This window comes from Triturus cristatus, chromosome 1_2 (assembly GCF_964204655.1).
Source record: "Triturus cristatus chromosome 1_2, aTriCri1.1, whole genome shotgun sequence".
NCBI lineage: Eukaryota > Metazoa > Chordata > Amphibia > Caudata > Salamandridae > Triturus > Triturus cristatus.
Window position 1 is genome coordinate 997,548,614 of NC_140580.1, and position 24,373 is coordinate 997,572,986.

The window sequence follows — 24,373 nt, forward strand, 5'->3', positions numbered from 1 at the left end:
GGCCGAAACATCAGAAATCCGGGTACAGTTTCCATTTTGTGACTTGTCAAAATATCTTGGGTGGTTTTGGCCCAGCAAGATCTAGTTTAACCCCATATACTCTTGTTACGGAGAAAGAGTCGCCCAGAACTGTTTGCTAAAGGAAGGCACTGGTCCTTCAGCTGAGGGATGTTGGGTCTGGGGGGGTGCTTGGTATCTGGGAAGAGGTTTCCTGAAAGAGCAGAGTTGAGACCCTTTGTTAAATTCTTTTTTATTGAAGAAAGGCTTGACATTCACGCCAACAAACAAAAAAGAAAGCAGCAATAAAAAGGACATTCTGGTTTTGCAAAGGTAAGAAGATCACAGGTTTAACTAGTTTTCAAAGTCAACAATTAGCTTAAAAAGAGAAAGAAACCTGCAGACCTTGAATATGCCATTTAGGACAGGGATACTAAAAGTATGCTCATGGAGGCCGCTTAAAGCCCCCCGGATCTTACCAGCGCTGAGCTGCTGTCTACTTGACTGATCACTGAATATTCAGAAAGATGCTCAACAAACGAGCAAGCATTTATTTACAAATTAACTGAAGAAAAGTAAAAGAAGCAAAGAAGGTGTCCTACAGACCTTATCTTTACGAGCATGTTTATTTTCAAAGCCACCTTGTTACAAACATGTAAGAATATAACATCTTTTCAAAATTAAAAGAGTCTGTTTCTTTGACGTACAGAAGCCTTTTCAACTTTGTACATCAAATGATATCACTGCTTTGAGAAGCATTTATTAAAAGTGATCTTTTTCAAACATGAACTTAGAAATATTCATGCCCACCCCACCCCCGGCCCTTAAAACTATGCCATTAGTGAGTCAAGAGGCATGTCTGGTGCCCTGAGTGGCATAGACTGCTATTATACATGACCCAACATTATAATTCATGAAATCAAACACAAGAAAGGTTTTGTAGAGCGCACATCCTGAACTCGTGTATTTCAAGTTCCTCTCAGTTGGGATAATGAAGGAAAAGGAGGCAAAGTGAAATAAAACAATTGACTAGAATCACACAGTTTGGGTGAGTGGGGAAACCTGGATTGATACCAGGTTTTCTAGTTTCGCGTTGTGCCCTTCAGTCAGTAGATGGTTATTTCTATCCCCCTTTTTTACATAAAAAACGAATGCTTTGACTTTAATTCTTGGCACATGAGGTTAGAGCGTTGGTGGCAGATAGAAGCCACATGAAGGCTTCGTTCATTTTGTGCTCAACGATCCAAGAGAACGTCAAGATGAGCGGAGCCCGGCATCTGGCTTGAGCCTTCAGTGGCTCCGTCACCTACTGGCAGTTAATGGGACAAAGGCAGGGGAAGCAAATGATTTGGCCACCATCAAACAATTTGATGAAGCACGAGTGCCAACACCACAGTGCAGGACACCTTGTTTCAAAAATTCTCTCAACATGAGTACAATAAAATGATTGTTGGGTTAAAGTCCTGATTTTTTAATCCCATGCTAACAGTGTTTAGTTTTGTTTTGTTTTTTCCTATCTCTTTTAAATACAGGAGCAAAAAATATGTCCAGAAATTGATAACCAAAAAAGACACAATTTATCACAACGACAGGCAGAGATTACTAAAAAGAAAATGCCTTCTTGTTCCATAGATTCCATCTTGCTCAAGCCACGGCATCTGAGGGTGTAAGTGGTTCCAATGGTGAGACCGTAGGACTGCTCTCACCAAAGAAATGCCACTGGGCTGTGGAAGCGGCTCAGATTTTAAATATAAAGTTCACATACAGCATATTGCGGCAACATGGTAAAGTCTGCTAGTGAAATAGCTAATACGTCCCCACTGTCCATATCTAGTGGTGGAGGTTGGGTGTTTGTGTCTGCCCACCTCAGTGAACTGCACACTTTGTTGGTTGGGCTTTGTCGAGGACTTTTTATACCACACACTACCTTCACTGAGCCTGTTTCTAAGCACCACTAATGTTTACAGAGGAGCGACTGAATGCATAAGGAGACTGTCAAGCCTATGGTTATATTTTATTCCAGATCAGTAAATCAAATTACTTCCTTTTCACACTTGACTAGCCCAAGGTAGCAATAGGAAGCAGAGAAGGGTTACCCCAAGGCGTGGTACAGGGATAGCGACTCAGATGCCGCATAACACAGTATTTTAAAATTCATGACTCTAGATACTAGAGGATTAATTGAGAGGGGAGTATGGAATGAAACCCTCAAAATAACTCTAGGACTTACTGTCCACACCATATGCATGCTTGACCTCTACGTGCACCCTACACTGCACAAACCCTAATCCTGCTGGCATCAATGTGGGCTTCAGACACACCACTGGAAAAATGTTTGTGAGTACCCATGACCTAGAAGAAGAGGCACAAAAGTGTCAACAAAAAATCAAAAACTCATGTTCCAGTGCTCTAGGGGACCTGCTCCCAGCATCAACCAACCATCTTGTGCCACCAAAGGGAAGACTGTTGCTCGCTGTGAATGCTCTAATGATAACAATGTGTAACCCATAGCCACTGTAGCCGACTTCACATGAACCTCACACTAGAGTCAAATCGCCACCCTTAACATTAGACAGAAATCTCTAAGCTAACTCAATGTGAGTAAGTGACTTCTTCCGCCATGCTCTAACCTGTGCTTCAGAGGGTAGCCCTGAGGTGTAACAATGCTTAGGTTGTTTAGCTTTTCCTTAATTTCACTTCACTGTCTCGAGCTGAGGTAAATGTAAAGGATAGTGGGCGGAGGAGACCAAGCTGATGGTCCAGGACAATCCACAGGAGTCCATTTTGTGCTCCGGTAATTGCTACCTTAACAATGGTTTGCGGCTAATGTAGAGGCATGCATTTCAATATAAAAAAATGAAATGCAACCCACTGAATTTTTTTTTTTTTAAATCTTACTCTAGTAACTTAGTGACATTTGTACCTTCCTTTTGAATCAAGGAACTGATCCAGTGTTCTAGTATTTGCAATGAGGGTACAGCCTCTTATCGAGATTCGTCAAAATGCTTATCTCGTTTATGGGGAGAATGGGCCCCATTATTAAAGTGAAATGCTGTGCTGCTGAAGACTCCTCCTGTCAAACATGGTTTCTCAGTAAGATGTTTGCTCAGCCATTCACACCCTGGTTGCACTTTTGACAGTTTTAAATGTAGCACAACAGCAGTAAATGTGGACTGTACAGTGTTTAAACAAAACTAATTATATATATATATTTTTTTCTTCAGGTACCTTGGAATATGCGTTAAAGATGAGAAACTGTACCCTATTTTGGAGGTAAATTCCTGTCATAATTTAAGGTCTGACTGATTTCTTTTCTTGTAGCTATTAGCAAGATGGCGCAACCTGTTTTTAGAACAATAGAGTAACTGATGGTGGATTTATGGGAATGGTTTAACCATCAAATCTTTCTAAAAGGCACCAGTATATACAGGTTTGGCAGGCTGGTGTGTTTCCTAGGCCAAATGTAATAATCACTCTTTCCCGGTCCTATGGACTTGCCCAGTTCCAAACCGGTTCAACGTGTCAACCAAGATGTCTAACCTCTTGATTCAACCGCTGGACAATTTCCCATTCACCAAACTCCTGAACTTCAGATAAAGCCTTTTCTTGTCGGGTGTTGTCATCTTGGGTCCATCTGCCATTTAGGAATGTGTGATGTTTTGTATCTTCTGACCTTCATGTATATTTCTCGCAAAAAAGTTTTAAAAAACTGGAAAGGTTGCAAAGTTCTACTTAACTTGGTCTTTCCTATGAAAACCTGAACTTTTGCAAAACTTTAATACTGTACATTTGCTATTTTCATGATTTTGTATGCGAGTGTCATTTGACGTCCGTGAGTGTACTGGAACATACCTTTCATCTCAAGAGTGTTGAGCCACTTGCGAGGAAAAGGTGCGCAAGATAGACACTAGCATAACCCTACAAGAATGCAGAGTAACACAATTTCCCTATAGTCGCGAAAAGGCACATCCATTTTCAGCACCCACTTGCACTCAAGCTCAGGCACATGAGAAGGGAAAATTGGAAACTCTGGGAACCATGTGGAGGCCAGTAATTCGGAACTATGAAATACTTTGCTCGGGTAACAAAAAATGTGCCCGTCCCACTTCTCTCCATGTGCTACTTCCTTAATGCATTTTTGCAAGGACTTGAAAACTTCCATCATGATTGTGGTCTATTTGGTGTACTTTTAGGTACTGGGTCATTTGATCTCATTTACGTTTTAGGGTTTGTCATTTTTGTGTCCTTATTTTTTCTTAATATTTTGCTAATGCAGAACGATATGTGCAATAGACTCATTTTTATGAATTAAGGTGTGTTGTTTGCAAATCCTGTATGGAGAAAAAGATGTTCTTGGCTCTTAAAACCACTTTTTTGAAAAATGTGTTAACCTTAAAAAAAAGAAAAAAAGGACCCAAAAGTCAGAACATGTAATAAACGGAAAGATTCTAATTCATCGAACTCGTGATCTGCAATTTTTGAACTGGCATTCAAAAATGTACCTATGGCTGCCAGTAGATTAGAGGTCTGGCTTCATTGTTCAGTTAATTGGTTCCTCAAATAAGAAGCGCTATGCGAGTCCACACAATTGTCTAGTCATATAATTTATGTGTGAAACATTATTAATTGCGGACTGCAATTCAACAGAGTAGAAGAACGCTGTAGAAGAAGTGGTGTACAAAAACACAAAAGTAAAACATAAGGTGGGTGGGGGGGGGGGGGTCAGTCTCCTCACAGGGAGTCCTACTGCCTGAGGAACAAGAATACGCATTTGGAAGTCAGTCTCCCCAAAGGGGGTCTTAGTTCTTGAGGAGCAAGAGTACACATGGAGCAGTCACTCACCTAGGAGCAAGAATATACACATGGAAGTCAGCCGCCTCGTAGGGAGCCTTAGCGCTAAAGGAGCAATGATACACATGTGGACCATTCTCCTCTTATTCCCTGTGAAACCTGAATACACGTGTAGAAGTCAGTACCCCTCACGCAGGGAGCCTTTGAGTAGCAAGAATACACATGTAGAACAGTCTCCTCTTATTGCCTGAGCAGCCTGAATACACATGTTTAGGTTCGTTCTCCATAGGGTGCCTTAGTGCTTGAGTATCATGTATCCACGTGTAGAAGTCAGTCACCTTGCAGTGAGTCATTGTGCTAGGTATATATCAGGTATTAGTCGGCTCTAGGTGCTTGTTAAATGGGTGTGTGCTTTTTCAGGAAATGCTCAAGTGTAAAGGTAAATGGGACCTATCTTATCTCAGAGGGTACTGAAGTCCAGATTTTATTGGATTTATCTGAGATAGCTATGTCGTGAGTGGGACTTTTCATGAACCAAGGGCCTTTTAGCCTGTGGTATTATTTACTAATATACGGCTAAGACGGTCTGCTTGGGGCTAAATAGGTGGGGGAGTTTACGTCAGTCATGCTATTTTAAAGGAACACTTGTTCACCGTGGGAAATATCTAGTGATCCAAGTGGTTGGGTGTCCCGTCAAATTTGCACTTGTTACTGGATAGAGGGGGGCTGCATTAAGGATTGCCCTAAGAGGTGGCGTTAATTTTTTAGGGATACCATTTAAAAGTCCCTTTTCATTGTCCTTCTTGATAGCACTAAATATTGGACTATGTTTATGAGGTGGAATCACTTCTATCCACCAACAAATGCAAATACGACAGGACACCCACCCGCTTGCATCATTGAGATATCTCCCAAGATGAACAAGAGGTTCCTTCAAAATAGCATGAGAGACATAACATACCCCATCAGTTTAGCCCCCAGTTGAGTCTTAGATGCATTTTATTAAACAAAACCTCAGACTAGAAGAAGCCCCTTAGTTTATGGGGTCCTCTTTTGTAATGAATGATATACAGTGCCTGAGTAGTTTTAGTTGCTAGATGACACATCTAAATAGCTTCCTGATGTGCTATACCAGCTTATGTTTTTTTTAGAACATTAAGCCAGGTGGCTTTTAGCTGAGATTCATGGATTGCAGAGAGGAAGAGGAATTTACACCTTGTGTCTGCTTGGATTTTAATTCTGAATTTCTGCGAGGAGTTTAATCCAGGGAATGGGGTCCGATGCCTGGATTATTTGGATGTAGATTTTGGTTTATTGTATGAGATTTATGTCCAGATCTTTCATGTTCTTGTCCAGTGTTTGAATACATGTGAGGAACAGTAGGGCTACTAGTAGAGATCCCTGGGAACTCCATCTCATAAGTGTTTGCCTTACAGTAATGTGTTTGAGCAGACTGATGCAAGCTGTTTTAGAGCAGTCCCGTCTCTGCCTGTTCTTTCTTTGAGGCTGTAAAGGAAGGAGAGTGCCTTGGTTCAAGGTGACTAAAGCTAATGACCAGTCCAACAGTAGCAAATGGCAGCTTTTCATTTTGTCTAACATGCATAGTTGTTTTTTTTTAGCTCAGGGGTTTTATGAGACTTGCCTTTAGGATAACATAACCTATTGTTTGAGAAAGGTTTATGATCTTCATCCAGGTAGGGGTAAGTAGGAGTCAGATTTTTTGTGTCAGTATGGAGCGGCTGGGCGCCGGAATCTGAACTGAAACAGTCTCTAGAGTGGACCCTTCTTGTAAACCCTGTATCAAAACCAGAGAAGGGATTTCAGGCTTGATAGGAGGGTCCACTCTGTTCCCACATACAACCACTGCTCGAATTGGGATCACAGGTTTCAAATAAAAAGGTGAGCATTGTGTCTTCCATGCCACAGTGGGAAGTGGGGGGGGGGAGGGGGTGCCCTAAACAATTTCAAAAATAGCACCTTTCAAAGCTCAAGCTTCCAGTATTGTGCGGGCTGTGGGTCATAACCTCTAAGGTTAATGCCGCCATAATTCACTGTTACACAGAAAGCCTGGAACCAGCTGTGGCCCGTGCAGGTAAGAGCGGTGGGGTGGTGGGGGGGATTTCGACAGACGATGGCTAGGGTAAATTAAATAAATAATTACATTTCCCTCATCATCGTCTGTCGAAATCCCCCCCCACCCGGTCCCACCTTGCCTGCACAGGCCGCGGCTGCTTGGAACCATTCTTGAGACCATACATATGTGATGCAAGTGTTAGGACTTACCAGTGGTAGGCCCGGGCAGAATCTTCAGAGGAGCTACTGAGAACCTTCCATGTCAGACATTGTAGTCAACATTAGACCATTGCCGTGGCCTCCTGGGTAAAACTACCCATCTGAAATGTCTCCAAGGCAGGTGTTCAATAAGGTGATCTTTTTTTGCAGGATGATGTCAAGAAAAGCGATGGTGCAATACGATGACAGGTTTATTGGGGTCACTTTATCCTTGAAGTCAGAACATTCACTGCAGCTGAAGAGAAGAAGAGCCGAGACAAAGGAGGCAATTTCAACAAAGAGTGGAGTGAGACTGGACAATCCCCCACTTTAATCTCGCAGTAGAGGCTAGTTGCGAACGCGCCTGATATTGTACCATGATTTACTTTTATATCCTCCTGGTCTCAGAAACACTATTTTCCCATTGTTCATCTTTAGCCTCGTTTTGGAGCCTTGAGGTGAGTGAGGGCCCAATGTAGTCCTCCTGAGTGACATCCTGAATACTCAGGTTCACACCCTGCCCTATCCTTTGTCGTGAATGGAGTCTCGTGCATTGTGTGCCTCCACACTGTAGTGTACTCAGGGCCAGCTTTAGCAGTGTTGGCGCCCGGTACGACAATCATTTTTGGCGCCCTCCTATGACCTCCTCCTCTGAATCCCTCATGACCACCGGGCAAAAGTGCCCCTCATCTCTCCATAGACACTCTCTCACATTCAGTTAATTAAAGCACACGTAAAGACTGACTTTACTAATAAGAATGTATATTTACCCAAACAAACCCTTTTCGACAACATTAGGAATAGATAATGAAGGACTGGGGGGAAAAACATAATGTCCTAACCTATTTTATGTAGTTTGCATGCAGCTCTTTGATTACAGTTCGTAACAGTCATAGTTCTTTATTAGTGTTGTATCTTATGAACTGCGGTGACAAAAGGATATCTGTGACAAAAGTAGTAATCGACTCATCTATCCACATAAAATACAGATCTGTAATCTGCGCTGTACGAGTTATTTGCAGCAGGCATACAAACCCTTTGCGCTACTTTATGGCAGGTGAAAACTGCCACTAGACAAAACTCTAATCTCTCGCTCTAGCAGGAACATTAATCACAAGAGTTATCTGGACATCTTTTAATGCTGCCTGAAAACTGGATGCAAACGGAACAATTGATGGACGGAATGCTAAACAATGCAAACATTAACCCTCAGTCACAAAGTTCCGGGCTTAATCCATCGTTCTTTTGCTCACCACGCCACCCCGGTTTGGACCCAGCCATATGCAAATCAGTCTTGATCCTGTTTCTTATGGGAACAGTCCAGCTCGAACTGCCAAGCAAGATCCTCCCTGGACCGGAAACAGGCATCCTGGGACCTGTTTCAGGGCATCACCCTTCATCAGCCAGGCTAGCTTGAAGCCAGTGGTGCAGTGAGCACGGAACTCACTTCTGGGCATACCCTTCCCACTTAGGGCGACAAATGCAAAATTGAAACAAGCATTGGCATAGCCATTAGGTCTCGCGTTTGGGACCTTCTAAGTGTTTAGCCCTTGCAACATATTACCCTCGACTTTGGGAAATACAAGCACCAATTTGTCTGCTGTTCGCAGAGACGATCAATGAACGTAATGTTTCTGTCATTCCCTCGTCACGAGGACTGCCACTGTGATCAATGGCCTGGAACAGCAGTCTGCCTAAATCCTAAGCCACTTCCTACTTTGAGACCAAATTATCCTGCACTGGAAATAGCGGCTACTAGCGCATGCGCGCTGGTGTCAGAACCTAAATAACCGAGAAAGGAGTCGTATTAAGCAGAAGCAGTGGCGGTGCATCCATTGAGGGAGTTCAGGCGTTGCCCCACCAATGCCACGGGCCCACGGCCCCATTTAGAAATCGTTCTACTTCTGACGCTAATTCCAGCAATCAGGACTCCTGATTGAAATGGAATTAGCGTCAGAAGTAGAACGAGGGACACTGAAGGGGGTGGGGCTGCGGCAGCACTCAGGGTGAGTGACAGTGCAATAGAGCGCATGTTCGTTTTTGGGCTGGTCATTTTAAGACCAGCCCGAACATGCGCACTAAGCCTTACCCTTAAGAGAGCGAGGGTTGCTTCTTTCGCAGCCCCTAGTCTCCTAATGGGCAGTGAGTGACCCTGCTCCAGGCCAATCCTGGCGCTGCCGGACTCTGGAGCAGCGACTGGATTGGCTGAGAGCCTGAGAGGGCTTGCCAGCCACTCACGCAGAAGACCACGGTGAAGGCGCCAAACGCGGACCACAGCCCAGAGGCAGACAGCAGTGGCGGCGGACCCGGTCAGGTAAGTTTAAGCTTCTTTGTACTTTATTTTCAAACCTCCGCGGCCCCCCCCGCACGAGACCCCACCTCCCCCCGCACGAGACCCCACCTCCCCCATGCAAGACTCCCCCATGCAAGACCCTTCCCCGTGCAAGACCCCCCTCCCCCGTGCAAGACCCCCCTCACCCCTTGCAAGACCCCCCTCACCCCTTGCAAGACCCCCCCTCACCCCTTGCAAGACCCCCCCCCGCGCGAGTATTGCAAGCCGCGACTGTCTCGGAGCATACTTTTAGTACACATACTTGGGTGCAGTCTACATTTAAAGATGTGTAAGGGGACAGAAGACTGTGTGTGTACCCCTCTTTCACATGGTTGAACCCCAGAGAAGCAATACTTGCATCATATTCAGGTGACCTGTGTCTGCAGATTCTGTGTCCCTGAGGTCCGGTGATACTGTCAAGACTATGAACATACATGATGCTGGTAGAGACACCATGGGCAAAAACCGATGGACGTGTGGTGCTTCCATGTGTAGCATGCATGACGTCTCCCCGTTGCCTGGGTCCCATGGAAGGAATCCTGATCAATAACCTGACGTAACAAGCACCACTCGGTGCTTCTCCACAGCTGCCGTGTAAATACAGAAATATGAATCACACCCCTAAGGAGTCAAGGGGCAGTAACAGGAAGGGAACACTATTTAGGGTCCGACTGCAGCCTTTGGGGTCATAGGACAGTGAAATTCTCTATCACATAGCTCTTTATTCCCTACCCCACCCAGTACGGTACTCATTAATTGGTTTAAACTCGCCCAAACGTTGTGCTTGATTTAAAAATAAATCCATATGTCTCACACTTTGTTTTGTACTTCCAGCTGCGTGATGCTTTCTAATCCGTCTCGTTATCTATATACCATACACAAGTGGCAAGGATGTTTTTTTGTCTAAAGCTATAAGAGCCGACATTCAAAACTTAAGAGTAACTGAAGTAAGACACAGGTGTTTTAAACTGCGAAGAGAAAGACACCCGGTCTTTAACAGAGCCTTCTCAAAAGGAGTGTCCTTCTAGAACTAGTTTATTTTGTAATTATTTATAACGTGCAGGCATGCCAGAGTTTCTTGGCGCTGTGACAGAAACTTAACTAGCTAAAAATACAGCTGCTAAGAAGAAAGAGAAGGGGAGATCACGGCTGCCACCGCAAGTTTTAAGAATTTTCCACACTTTAGCAGGTGGAGTCCTGTCTTTACAGCTCTGGGAGAGAGAGAGCCCCAGTACTTACAGGCACACAAGGGAGAAGCTCTGCCTCCTTGATAAACTACTCTAGATGCAGAGGATTGCTCAGCGAGCTAAGCGCAAGGGGCGCGGCCTGAGACATTTGGTCATAAAAATAAGTTTAAAAGAAAATGTTACTTGCAGTTTGTAAGTTAAAATCCTAACATACAACAGTGAGCTATTAACTGTCATCTAAGAGCTGCATACAAACTGCATTAATGTAATAACTGCGCTTTTACAATTGCTTTATTAACCTTCCTGCTTTCTCAAATTTGCTTGAAAATGCACCATTTTTCCACTTTTTTTTCAAAATTTTCTCGGGGGAGAACCCCCTGGGAACCCACCTTAGGTTGTTCGGGCTGGCTCGCTACGGTGCAGTATGACCAGCATTTTACGCCCACCACTTTCAAATGTCACCATCCGCCACTGAGCAGAAGAGGCGATTATACGAGAGGAGACCCCGGCATGCACGCTATACCTGGTGCCCCCATATCCTTGCGCCGGCCTCAGCATGATAAAAGCCATACTTGTCTTCAACAACCACAGCAAACCGCGGCTCTACAAATTCTACGAGCATTACGTGAGTAAAAGACCGCTCCTCCCATCCCGAAACCATCGCCCAGAGCCATTGCACAGCACCGATATCATACCGGGGACTGACATCTCGCGAAGCAAACCTCACGCTGCCGACTACTCGGGCAGCTGGCACTGGCACTGCCGGAACCACAAGAAGGGAGGGGCAATGACACAAAACCAGCAGCCCTCAAGTAGGAGTGGAGTACTGTTAAAACCTGGGGGAGGGCATGTAAGCAAAAGGGCACAAGACGATGGGACTGCGACCCAGAAGACCCAGTGCACAGGAAGAGAACATTGCACATGGAGGGCTGCACGCTTACAACGCAACCTTTAATGCACACAAATAGGGACACCACATGAAGTGTGTATTGCCATTCCCCAAAGCATCACACATCTGGACGAAACTGACACAGTATCACCTAAATAACTGCCACTGGCAGCATTACACATGGCAGTGTGCTTAACAGCTCAGGAAGAACACAGCAGAATATATTCTACAACGTAGACCCACAGTACTTAATCAATCAACAGCACAAGAGTTTGGGCAGTAATACGTAACCGTGAGCAACAAACAGGGCAGAGGCATTTTATTGTGAGGGCATCATAAAGGTATGAATAGGACACACAGCATAACCTTGGACTACTGACGGCTGCAACCAGGAAGGGGTACTTTCAAGTCATCAGGAGGAATAGGTTTATAGGGAGTTAGAGCAGCACTAGTGCAGCATCAACTCACACGGATCACTGAAAGAGGCACGTACAGCACCATGTTTAATCATGAGCTATCGACTAGACTTCGTTATATAAAGTCTGCTAACTGATGGAAGCACAGATCTCGGCTTCTCGTGGCTACATGAGGCCAGGTCTATCAGACACTGCGCCTGCCCAGAGAGGCTGGATAGAGAGTAAGCCACCCTCTGCCCTTCTAATGGTAACCCCCATCGACCCCCTTCTACTGCCAGTTGGCACGGCCAGTCAAGCCTACTTCGTCAGTCTGGGTGTCTGTCCACTTTTGTAATTACACGGCTTGTCGCGCCATACACTTTTGTGGGTACATACTGATCCCATCAACCTTGAGACCTAGAGTGGCACCAGGCATGCACAGCCCAGGCATACACAGCTTTGTGGTCAGGGTGTTTCACAAAGATGCACAAAGAACGGAATCGCACCCACCCACTCTTCAGGGGCTTGGGCGGTTAATTCACCCACGGTCTCGCAGCTCCTTCCCAAAAGCAGCATCCCGAAGTCCTGTGCCCAAAGCTCAGCATTACCTCTGGATTCAGTGTCGCGGCGCCCGCTCCACGCTTCTGTGACGCATCTGTAAAAGAGTGGAGCACAGCGGCGGCTGTGAGGTGAGAATGTGTATTCAAAGCGGTGCACACACCCTCCGGCTCTGCGCTAGCGTGTATGTGTTTTGAGAGGGGTGCACACAGCCTCGGGCTCTGCGCTACAGTGAATGTGTTTTCAGAGCAGTGCACACACCCTCGGCCCTCCGCTAGAGTGAATGTGTTTACAAAAGGGTGCACACATCCACGGGCTCTGCGCTGGCGTGAATGAGTTTTGTGAGCCATGCGCACAGCCTCTAGGTATTAGCTCGTATGAATGTGCTTTGAGAGGATCACTCACAGCCTGGGTACCTGTGCAGCGTGAGGGTGTTGTGCAACAAGCCTCTTGTCTCGTTGCTTCTTTGATGTATCTATATAGTTGGTGGCGCACAGACACTGGCTCTACCTTCGGTGAATGCCCCTTACTCGACCGCCATCTGTTTACAATTAACGCGAGCGTGAGACGCGGGTGCGATAATTGGAAACAGATGGCGCTGCTGCTCCACAGACAGCGCGTTCCTGCTCGTAACCGCAAGCATAGGCCATGGTCAGATACACGCAGACGCCTTTGACCAATTGCGTGATGTCTTTTTTAGAAAGACACACACAAAGACCAATGAAAAAAGGAAGGGGTGGACCATCTGAAAGAGTAGGAGCTGTGACGAGGAAGGAGTGGACCATCTGAGAGAGTAGGAGCTGTGGCGAGGAAGGGTGCACCTTCTGAAAGAGTAGGAGCTGTCCCGGGGAAGGAGTGGACCATATGAAAGAGTAGGAACTGTGGCGAGGAAGGGTGCACCATCTAAAACAGTAGGAGCTGTGGCGAGGAAGGGTGCATCATCTGAAAGAGTAGGAGCCGTGGCGAGGAAGGGGTGGACCTTCTGAAAGAGTAGGGGCTCTGGCGAGGAAGAGGAGGACCATCTGAAAGAATAGGGGGTCTGGCAAGGAAGGAGTGCACCATCTAAAACAGTAGGAGATGTGGTGAGGAAGGGTGCACCATTTGAAAGAGTAGGAGCTGTGGCGAGGAAGGGGTGGACCATCTGAAAGAGTAGGAGCTGTGCCGATGAAGGAGTAGACCATCTGAAAGAGTAGGAGCTGTGGCGAGGAAGGGTGCACCATCTGAAAGAGTAGGAGCTGTGGTGAGGAAGGAGTGGACCATCTGAAAGAGTAGGAGCTGTGGCGAGGAAAGGTGCACCTTCTGAAAGAGTCAGAGCTGTGGCGTAGAAGGTGTGGACCATCTGAAAGAGTAGAAGCTGTCGCGGGGAAGGAGTGGACCATCTGAAAGAGTAGGAACTGTGGCGAGGAAGGGTGGACCATCTAAAACAGTAGGAGCTGTGGCGAGGAAGGGTGCATCATCTGAAAGAGTAGGAGCTGTGGCGAGGAAGGGTGGACCATCTGAAAGAGTAGGAGCCATGGTGAGGAAGGGATGGGCCATCTGAAAGAGTAGGCCCTGTGGCGAGGAAGGGGTGGACCTTCTGAAAGAGTAGGAGCTGTGGTGAGGAAGGGATGGGCCATCTGAAAGAGTAGGCACTGTGGTGAGGAAGGGGTGGACCTTCTGAAAGTGTAGGGGCTGTGGCGAGACAGGGGGTGAGGAGGGAGTGAGCGATATTGTAAGTAATGAGGTGGTATCATCTGAAACAACTCCTCTGATGCCTTTTATTTGGACACTGTGACGTTTGGATGATGTGCTGTCATCCACTGCTCTGGTAGTTCTCTCTTGATACCTGATCAAGTAAGAACTGGTTACAAACGGGTTAAAAACGTGAAGTGTATGGTCAAAAAGTAGCTAACGAGGGGCACTCGCGGCGCTGCCCACCCTCGAGTTTAGGTAGAACCGACGAACTGATGGTTTCAAACAAGACAAGGTCACTGCGGCTCAGCAGCGTCATTAGAAGTGCTTAGTAAGGCCCCAGCATCATTTTCAGCACGTTGCTCTATCCCATCTCATTGCAGATGGTCTGATAAGAACTACAAGTTAAAAAAAATGCGCATCAAATGTCGCCGGTCAGCAGAATGTTCCTGCAGCGTCATCACTTTCTGCGAAATCCCGGATTCTGGATAATCGATGCTCGTCAAGCCTTCTGCACAGAAGTGCTCTAAAGCTCGGTCATCGATACTTCCGATTTAGGGGGTCTCTATCTATAGGTTTACAGGCTCCTGAGGGCTGGACACCTCCAGGCAATATTCAGCCTTTGTACCGAGGCGGATGTGTGAATGGAGATTCCTGACGGGGACGGCGGAGGGAGAAAACTCACGTGTTCTTTAATGTAATCACGTCCGGAACCTTCAATTGACTTATGCTTGTTTACTGGCATCTTCCTTCCTGCCATTAGTTTCTGCAATGATCATATAAGCGTCTTGCCCCTAGTGTAACCTCTCCTCCATCAAGCTGGCAGCCAGGCTCTGTTTGCGCCATCTCAGACTCTCTGGACTCTGAATTACAGATTCAAAGGTGGGGTTTATTTATATTCGCTTATCAGCTTATCTGCTTAGTTCGGTGCGGGTCCAACAATAAATAAATCTAGGACCTAGGAATCACGTACATATATTCCTTTTTTGACAGTCACCCAAAAACCCTCTAAGAGAGGATCCTAGATGTCCAGGGTTATCCTGTTTTCTCCTTCCCAAAAGCCTATTGTGAGCATGTTTAGTGCTAGTGAAAATGTGCGTTTACACTCCACACACTTTTTTCTGCTCCGCACTTTTCCAATTTTGTTAATTAAGGAGTTTTATAAAAATTGCTGTCTAAAGCCCTTTCATTACTTCAGAGCTCTTGACAAGCGAATGTATTACTTGCTCATGGGGTAGGTTGGAGTTCGCTTGGGTGGGTATGTGAATCGCGCTGGTAATTCTTTGCTTGTGACCCCTCTCTTGTGTTGAGCTCAGGTAAGGATCTTTATGAATTGGTTATTTTTCAAACCTTCCCTGTGCTGGGCTCACTTCTCCGGTGCTGCTAAGAGCATCCCCTAGTCTAGGTCCTTGCAGGCCAAGGGATCTGCCTCAGTGTGTCATCCTTTTGTCGGGTGATTGGTTAAACCAGCGCGAAGAACGGTGAGTGAAAGATGAGAGTTGGGTATTGGGGAGGTGCCAGTTCCTGCAGGTTTTTAGGGACTTTGCCCGTGTATGATTTATGGGCGATGCACAAGGCCTTGAATGTAGTCATGTTATGACTGGGAGTCAAAGGAGGGTTTTAAGGATGGGTTTAGTGTGGTCCTGCTCTTATTCAGGTTAAGGCACCTTCTGGTTCTCGATTCTTTTAAGCCTGGTGAAGTGTTGTTTAGGGAGATCCCAGTAGATTATAGTATAACAGTTGAGGGGTGCCGGGACAAGGGCTTCTGTCAGTTCCATTCTTTCGTCTCTATGTAATCTATGGCATCCCTGACACGCACCTGAGGGAATGCACATAAACACACTGCAGATGTACATTCTAGGCACACACGGCCAACACAGTCCCTCACAAAGATGGCTGGCAGTATAGACATAAAGACAGCAACTCCACAGGACATGCACAAAGGAAAAATGCTCAATTGGGTGCCATCCGGTTCTCTGGTGGTGTTGCAGTGGTGATTCTGTGGCAGTTCACCAAACCTCCCATCGAAGCCACGGACGTACGTCCATCCCAGGACCTCTGCAACAAGCTCAGCTCCTACTTCAACATGAAAAGCAAGGCCCTCTAAGACAACTTCAGCGAACCGACTCCAGACACCACCACCCTCACCACCAACCATAACCAGCCGATCATCACGTCCTGGAAACCTGCCACCACGGAAGACACCACTAAGACCATGAAGAACACCCACTCAGGAGCTCCCACGGGCCCCTGCTCACCACACATCTACCACAGAGCTGCTTCAGCCATAGCTCCCCAACGAGGATGGATCATCAACACTTCCCTCGAATCCGGCATCTTCCCGACGACTTGAAACAGGCAGAAGTCAAGCCCCTCCTCAAGAAACTGTCGGCCGACCCAAAGGACCTGAAAAACTACCGGCCCATCTCTCTCCTTCCCTTCGCACCCAAAGTCACTGAGAGATTTGTCAATGCCCAGCTGACCACCTTCATAGAGGAGAACGCCATCCTCGACTCCTCCCAGTCCAGATTTCACAGCAACCACAGCACCGAGACTGCCCTCCTCGCCGCCACCGATGAAATCCGCATGCCTCTCGACCAGGGCCACACCCCGGCCCTCATCCTACTAGACCTCTCAGCAGCCTTCAACACTGTCTCACACCGCACCCTCACAGCCAGACTCCACGACGCCGGAGTACGAGGAACAGCCCTCAAATGGATCTGCTCCTTTCTCGCCTGCAGAACCCAAAGGATCAGACTCGGTAAAGCCCCCCCCCCCCCCCTTCGTCTCCGAACCAACAGAGATCAATTGTGGAGTACTCCAAGGATCCTCGTTCAGCCTCACTCTTTTCAACATCTACATGGCCCCCCTCGCCGACCATAGTCATTCAGCATGGGCTCTGCATAGTATCCTACGTCGATGACACCCAGCTCATCCTTTCCCTCACGAAGAACCCCGAGGATACCAGACTCCGCTTTCAAGAAGGAATGAAAGATGTCACAACCTGGATGAGGGACAGCTGCTTGAAGCTGAACTTGGAGAAGACCGAGGTCCTCGTCCTAGGACCCTCCCCCATGGCGTGGGACAGATCCTGGTGTCCCCTTGCTCTCGGAAACCCTTCCACACCGATGGACCACGCCCGGAACCTTGGCATTTTCCTGGACTCCTCCCTCACCATGACCCGCCAGATCAACGCCGTCGCCTCGACCTGCTTCAACTCCCTCCGCATCCTCGGTAAGACCTTCAAGTGGATCCCCCACAAATGCAGAAAGACCGTCACCCATGCACTCGTAACCACCAGACTGGAGTACGACAACGCCCTCTACGCCAGAATCAACAAAACCCTGCTACACAAGCTCCAAACCATCCAGAGCAACGCGGCCATACTCGTCCTCGGAACCCCACGACATGAGGACATGACCCAGCACCTTCGAGACCTCTACTGGCTCCCCATCGAGAAGAGAGTAACCTTCAAGCTACTCACCCACACCTACAAATCCCTCCACAACATCGGGCCCAAATACCTCCACGAAAGAGTCTCCTTCTACATACCCAAGAGGAACCTCCGCTCCACCGACCTCGCCCTAGCAGAAACCCCCCCCGCATATGCAGAACCAGAGCAGGCGGAAGAGCCTTCTCCTACATCGCAGCAAGGACCTGGAATGAGCTCCCAGTCAACATCAGATGCGCCCCCACTCTGAACACCTTCAGAAAGAGTCTCAAGACCTGGCTCTTCGACTGACCCGGAGCGGCACCCCCCTCTTGCCCCCAGCGCCTTGAGACCCTCACGGGTGAGTAGCGCGCTTTATAAACCCCTGATTGATTGATTGATTGATTGATTGTACTAGTGATGATTAATGCTTCAGGGACAGCAAGGTGCAGGTCAACACTGCAGGGCTTGTCAATTAAAGCTGTAGAGCAAGTGAAGGATGATAGAAGAGAGACTGGCAAGTAAGAGACCCAGCAGGTCCCAACCGGGCTTGGTTCTGGACAGTTGGCAAGAGGCCCTCAGCTCCTGGTCTTCAGGTGCATCCAGGGTATGGGGCAACTTGGACTAGCAGTTTAGGACAGGGGCGGTAGCTTCATGAGTAGAAAACCAGGAGCCTCCGCATTTCTTGAGATGATGACTCTTGGGGCAAAAAAGATCCAAAATGTTTTGTGTTGACGTTTCAGCCTCTCAAGCAATGGTTAAGGAAGGTCGGCTTAAGGATAAGTGAAGAAAGTAAGGCTGAGTAAAGTATCACTATGGAGCAAGAAGTAACTACTTAGCAGTTCTTGAAGAACAGCCAGTGTAGTTCTTGAAGAGCTGACATCAGTTAACGGATCATCCTTGCTTGTAGGTAACGGCTTTATTAAACAGAACTGCTTGAATGCAGCAGATTAGGGCCCTGTTAGGAGTGGCCCAGTTAATTCTAGCGGGTCAGAATTCTACGTTTTCCTGCCATTATCTCAACCCCTGCACTTTCGCCTGGTAAATTGTGGCAGGTAAAACCTGCTGAAATTTATTGGGTGAAAAATGCCTGTTAAAACCTGCATTTCATTCCTTATTTCTTTAGGGAGCCTCAACAGAGTATTGTACTGGGTAAATTATGAGCCCTGGTTTATCGGATTTCACCTGGTGCGATAAATACCTCAACTTTACTAGGGGCAATTGTAAAGAGGGCAAATAGTTTTTCTGTCTCCGGAAGGACAGTGAACTGGAACCTCGGCCTAATGCTCTGTCCGGCCCAGCTGCCACAATGAGCCATACACTCACGGATCCCAATATCGAGATTGCATATTGAGGTTCGAAATTATTTACACACACTGTATAAACAAAGAAATACAAAGATACCTATAGAAACATCAGATCTACAATAGACGTTTAATAGTCTGATGGAGTGCATCTGCATGACGTGACTGACTTTACCCAGCCCTTGCTGCCTTTTCAAGGTACCAGCATTTCGACGTATGTGGTGATTGCCCTGTAGCTGGCATCTAACAGACTGGGATCAGACCCACTCATTTTCCTGAGACAATGTCCTGTCAGAAAATGTTCTAATGGAAATAGATAATGTTATTTGTGAGGCGTCAGCTGCCAAGAGATCTCACAGTTCCTCCGAGTTAATGCATGAATTTTGGGCAGCACAATACAGAAAAACCTTGCGCACTGTTTCAAATTCGTGCAGTCTGCATTTCAAGTATTAAGTCCGAGAAATCCCGAGAAATATGTATGAACTTAAAACACCTTAAATACAAAAACACAGGTGCTTGGCTTGGGTTTAGCCAGCGCAGCTCTTCATGACACGCCCCAAACTTTGTAGCCAAATGCACTTTGCATTTTAAAACTATTAGCAATATGTGGGCAAAAACTTAATTCCCAGCACGCAATGTGCTGCTGGCTAAAAATCCGGAATGTTTCAAGGCGTCACACATGTTGTCAGTTGTAAAATATCCTGATTTCCCTACAGGCAAGTTCGTCAGGTTTCCCTTAACCGGAAGCAGTATCCCTTCCGGGGTTTCCTGTATGGATGTTCTACTTCAGCTGTAGGAGAGGGGAGCCTTGAACTTTGGAAACACCCAGCTCCATGACTGCCAAGATGCTGGGATGTAGGCGGAGAGGCCTCGGCCTTAAGCCCGTTGCTCACACTAGGGAGTCCAGCATGCTGACCTCCTGTCATCTTTGGCAGTTCCCAGTATCCCTGTGCGAAACGTGCTGATTTCCCCTGGAGTGGACGTGTTGTACTTCAAAAATAACACATTCAGTGACATAGCGCCAACTTAGCTACAAGAGGGCTGTCATGCGCTATTATTGTCCCTAGCAACACACAGAATACTAACTGCTACACCTATGTAATATTACGCATTATATGATCTGAATATTTCCCAGCAGTGATAGCAGGTAGGTGTTATTACCCAGATTACTGTCATGCATTGTATCGATCTCGGAAGGATGAGTGGTTGAGATCGTCAAGCAGGATTCTAATGTAAATCCTCCTGGTCCCACACGGGTCTTTACACATGGGCGACTATAGCACCTGCATAAAGTCATGTGTACATATATCAACACAAGCATACACAAGTGACATAAAGGCACACATGTCCACCTCCTTTGATGCCAGCAGCTGAGATGTTCATATCTATCTATCTATCTATCTATCTATCTATCTATCTATCTATCTATCTATCTATCTATCTATCTATCTATCTATCTATCTATCTATCTATCTATCTATCTATCTATCTATCTATCTATCTATCCCTATATATATATATATATATATATATATATATATATATATGTGTGTGTTCTGATAAAAAAGAATATTATAACCCTCGAAATTCTGAGTATTATTGACCCAGAACTTGCTGGTGTGTTGCACATTCCTTGAGCCGAGTGGCAGCTGTGAGATGCCCAAAAGCACTCATCGAAGAAGTTGTCGAAGAAGGAACATACATGTGGACTTTTAGATATAAAGAATTTGACTTTCTCTTGCGTGCTTTTAAGGGACAGACTATGTGTATGTTCAGATAGTAATTACAAAATGCTGTTAACATTTTCTGCTATTTCTCTGCCTTTCAATCTCAACAAACAGGTGCATAAATGTCATCAGCATTTTTTTAAATATGAATTGTCTTGCTTGTGGTAACATTTCTCTGCTGCTAATGGAATAACATTTTATAATAGCGACCAAGGATACGTGTTAGTGTGAGCCAGCGCAATGATACTGTTATTAAAACACACACATGCTTCTACAGCGTTTACTTCTCCTATGCACTGCCCATGCTGACGACACTCACCTGCTGGACCTTCTCAGCAGCATCCAAGCAGACTCTACTGCATCCTTTCCGTCTTGCCTAATCTTGATCGCGGACTGGATCTCTGCCAACACTTTAAAACCTGACTATGACATGATGATGGTGCTTGTCTTCCCCTTCGATCTCAACCATTGCTTGGTGGCTAATTCAACAAGGGTCCTTGCCTAGTAGTACTCGGCTCTCCAGTGCCCTCAACATGGGCGTTCTGATGACCCAATCCTTTCCTTTACCTTCTATCATCAGTAAGTTTACTTCAACTTGTTATCTCCTTCTCAGTGAAAAACTCTCCCTTCCCTGCTCCTAGAGGGATATAATCTTATCATCAACTCGCCATATCTTTTTGACTTGATTATAACAACGTCCCATATAAATCTACGCTTGCCCAAATTTCCATCTTGACAGGTACCATGTTGGCCAGAAGATGATGTCCTGTCTCCTCCTGGGCCTGAGGAATTTGGTCCTGGTCTCCTCTCGCCTTGCTAATTTTCATTGGCTAACTACATTGAAAAGATCTTTTTTTTAAATTTGTTTATTACCATTTCAGAAAGAAACAGCATCGACAAGGTAAAGCTCACAGGGACACAGGGATAAAACAGGGAAGGGAAGGAGGGGTGAAAGTTTACATGCCCTACACAACAAATCACTTCCTCTTGTATTGTAGATAAGGGTGAGGAAACACCATGAAGGATGGGACATCAAAATTGAACAGTATTTCAGTGAGCAAAGATTGTACGGCATACAGACCCAAGAGTGAAGACAGGAAGGTCAATCAATCATTCGGACAGGGTCTATTGTCGGAGGGGGGAGTAGTCTCTGACCGGTGAGGTCACTGCAGTGGACAAAGTTCCATTTGTTTATCCCTGTCTCAAATAAAGCTTTAAAGGTTCCCAGATGTCCTTCGGGCGGGATCCCAGTAGTTGGAGAGCTGCTCTTGGCAGTATGCAGCATCCCATAGCCAGGAATACGTCTTTAGGTGCTGGCCGTCTGCCCCAGTGAATGGGCACTTGCCGTTTAGCAAGGACCAGTAGTAGTAAAGGATCTTTTTTTAACTACTTTTCATGGTACACACAGCCATCCACTTTAACAGTCCTCTTTACCGCCACTGGAAATTCATGCACAATCTTTTTGCATTCCCGACAAAGCACTCCTGCAAATTCCCTACTTTAGACTCATCTACACTGGCAGACATTCTGATACTGCACCACTGTTCAATGGAATTACCTCCCTCTTCGATTCAGCTCACTTAAAACCATCTTTTTTTTCACAAGGAACATGGGGCCAGGCATATCTTTGCACTGGTTGTAAAAGTGGCTGCAATTTGTGACCAGTGTGTAATTTTGGGAAATTACTTAAGTAATAATAGGTCAATCAACAAAGATCTGAATCAAATTCAGTCGCAATGCAAGCTACCTAAATAATTTTACTTTGGCAAGACACAAATTCCTCCTCAGTTTGATTGGTCACAATCACAGAGATTATGTCCTGCAAGGGTCAGCAGACAACATGTCTGTTATTTTATTTTACAGCTGAATGTTTTCCTTAAAGGAAACAAGGCTGATTTAAAAAAAAATATATATGTATATATATGTATATGTGTATATACATGTATGTATGTATGTATGTATGTGTGTATATATATATATATATATATCTTCTCATAGACGGCTCCTTCCAGATTTGAATAGACCCATGGAGAGTGGCACGCACACCGGCGGAGAAAACCGGCTAATTTAATCCACAAAACGCTATTTCAATCAGCGCGCTCTCAGAAATCAAGGACCCAGTGCTAGCACTGGGTCCTTGATTTTTGAGAACGCGCTGATTGAAATAGCGTTTTGTGGTTATATATATACATATATATATATATATATATATATATATATATATATATATATATATATATATATATATATATATATATATTTCTATGAGAGTTGGAAGTGACCCCTTTTCCAAATGAGCTACAATTTCAACTTGGGGGTTAGTAACTATTCAATGATTTGGACTGGAATTCTGTTTGCAAACCACTGGCACAAATGATACTGATTCGATATTTTGAAGGGACACCAAAAAAAGCAGTTCCAAATACCAAATCTTTATCCTCTTACAAACCTATTGTAGCAGTCGGTACTGACTCCAAAATGTGATTCTGTACACGGCCAGAAATGTTTTCTCGGTTGCAAACTCTAAATCAGAGTGTTAGCAAGTGCAAAAATGTTTCATACTTCTTGCCCTTAAATCCTACCTCTTCTCACTCCAGTGCTGTTTGTGTTGATTATTTAGCTCCAAGGTGCAGGATATCTTCAGGTCACCAAGCACATAACACGTTCATTCATTGGTCCGTCAACTTAGGATCGTCTCAATGATGACTCTTTCATGTAATCTCTTTACTGTCACAGTACCGTATTTATTCAAGGTTTGTGCATCACTTTCAAGATGCTTGGCATCTGCTAGCCTGTTCAGCTGACTGATGAGATACACATTTCTGGGGTTAGAGGATAATTCCTTGGTGAGTTGTTGGGGAGGTTGGGGCTGCGCAGAGACATCCGTTCTAGCTTGTTCTGCAGAGGCACTTCTGTGAACTAGGATTTCCCTTGCCATTTACATTTGTGTTTCCCCCACCTTTTTGAGGCATAAGACCTATTTGAAAGGCTTACTAAGCTTATCCTTTAGTTTGTGTGTAAGATATCAGTGCTAGCCTTAAAGAAATTGATCTTTTTTGGAATACATTTTTACTGCTGTGAAATGATCTGTTCTCCACTTCTTTATATTGTATGGTGCCCTATCACAGTTTGGTGTTAAGGGTGTGGTCTATGAAATGCTCAAAATAAACATATTTCTGTTTGGATGCTTCTCCACAGTACATGAACGGCGGTTGCATGGAAGAACTCCTGGCAAGTAAAGAGGTTGCACTGAGCTGGAAGGATAAAGTTGACCTGGCTTCAGACATCACAAGAGGGATGATCTACCTCCACTCAAAGAACATTTACCATCGTGACCTCAACTCCAAGGTACAGTTCGGAAATACGGGCTGACGGGGTTTAAGTTTACTTGAAACTAACGTATATCACCTCCACAGTTGTTTGGACAGCATTTGTTGCTTGCATTACAAATTTGGCGACCAATCATGGTTTCATACTAGGTTGCAGCCTAATACTGCCTTCATGGCTGACTCCCTATTAAGATGACCCTAGACAGCCTTCTAAGGTGTGCCAGAAGAGGCTACGTTGCAGCTCCATATTACAGCAAGTGGTCTAAAAGTGGTCTTGTTTTAAGGGGTGGGGATAACGACAAAAGAACAAAAAGTAATTTTTCTTGGGGTTCTAGAAAGCCTTGCACAGAAGCTGATTGCCTTTCTCTACACAGAGATCATGTTACAATAAAGAGAAATGGCAGTTCAGTAATGAGGTAGATTGGACAAGATGCCACTATAGTGTAGTGAAATGTTTCTAAGTTTAGTTAAGCAGTGAGTAAAGTCAAAGTA

General features: G+C 45.6%; 1 protein-coding gene across 1 annotated transcript in view; it reads left to right on the forward strand.

The window, feature by feature from the left end:
* Positions 1 to 24,373, forward strand: part of LOC146868563 (dual specificity testis-specific protein kinase 1-like) — a 339,083-nt gene that overhangs the window by 219,884 nt on the left and 94,826 nt on the right. The window contains exons 4-5 of the mRNA XM_085611282.1: positions 3,222 to 3,270; positions 23,751 to 23,900. Of these exons, the coding sequence (XP_085467408.1) occupies positions 3,222 to 3,270; positions 23,751 to 23,900 (199 nt within the window). The remainder of the gene's footprint in view (positions 1 to 3,221; positions 3,271 to 23,750; positions 23,901 to 24,373) is intronic.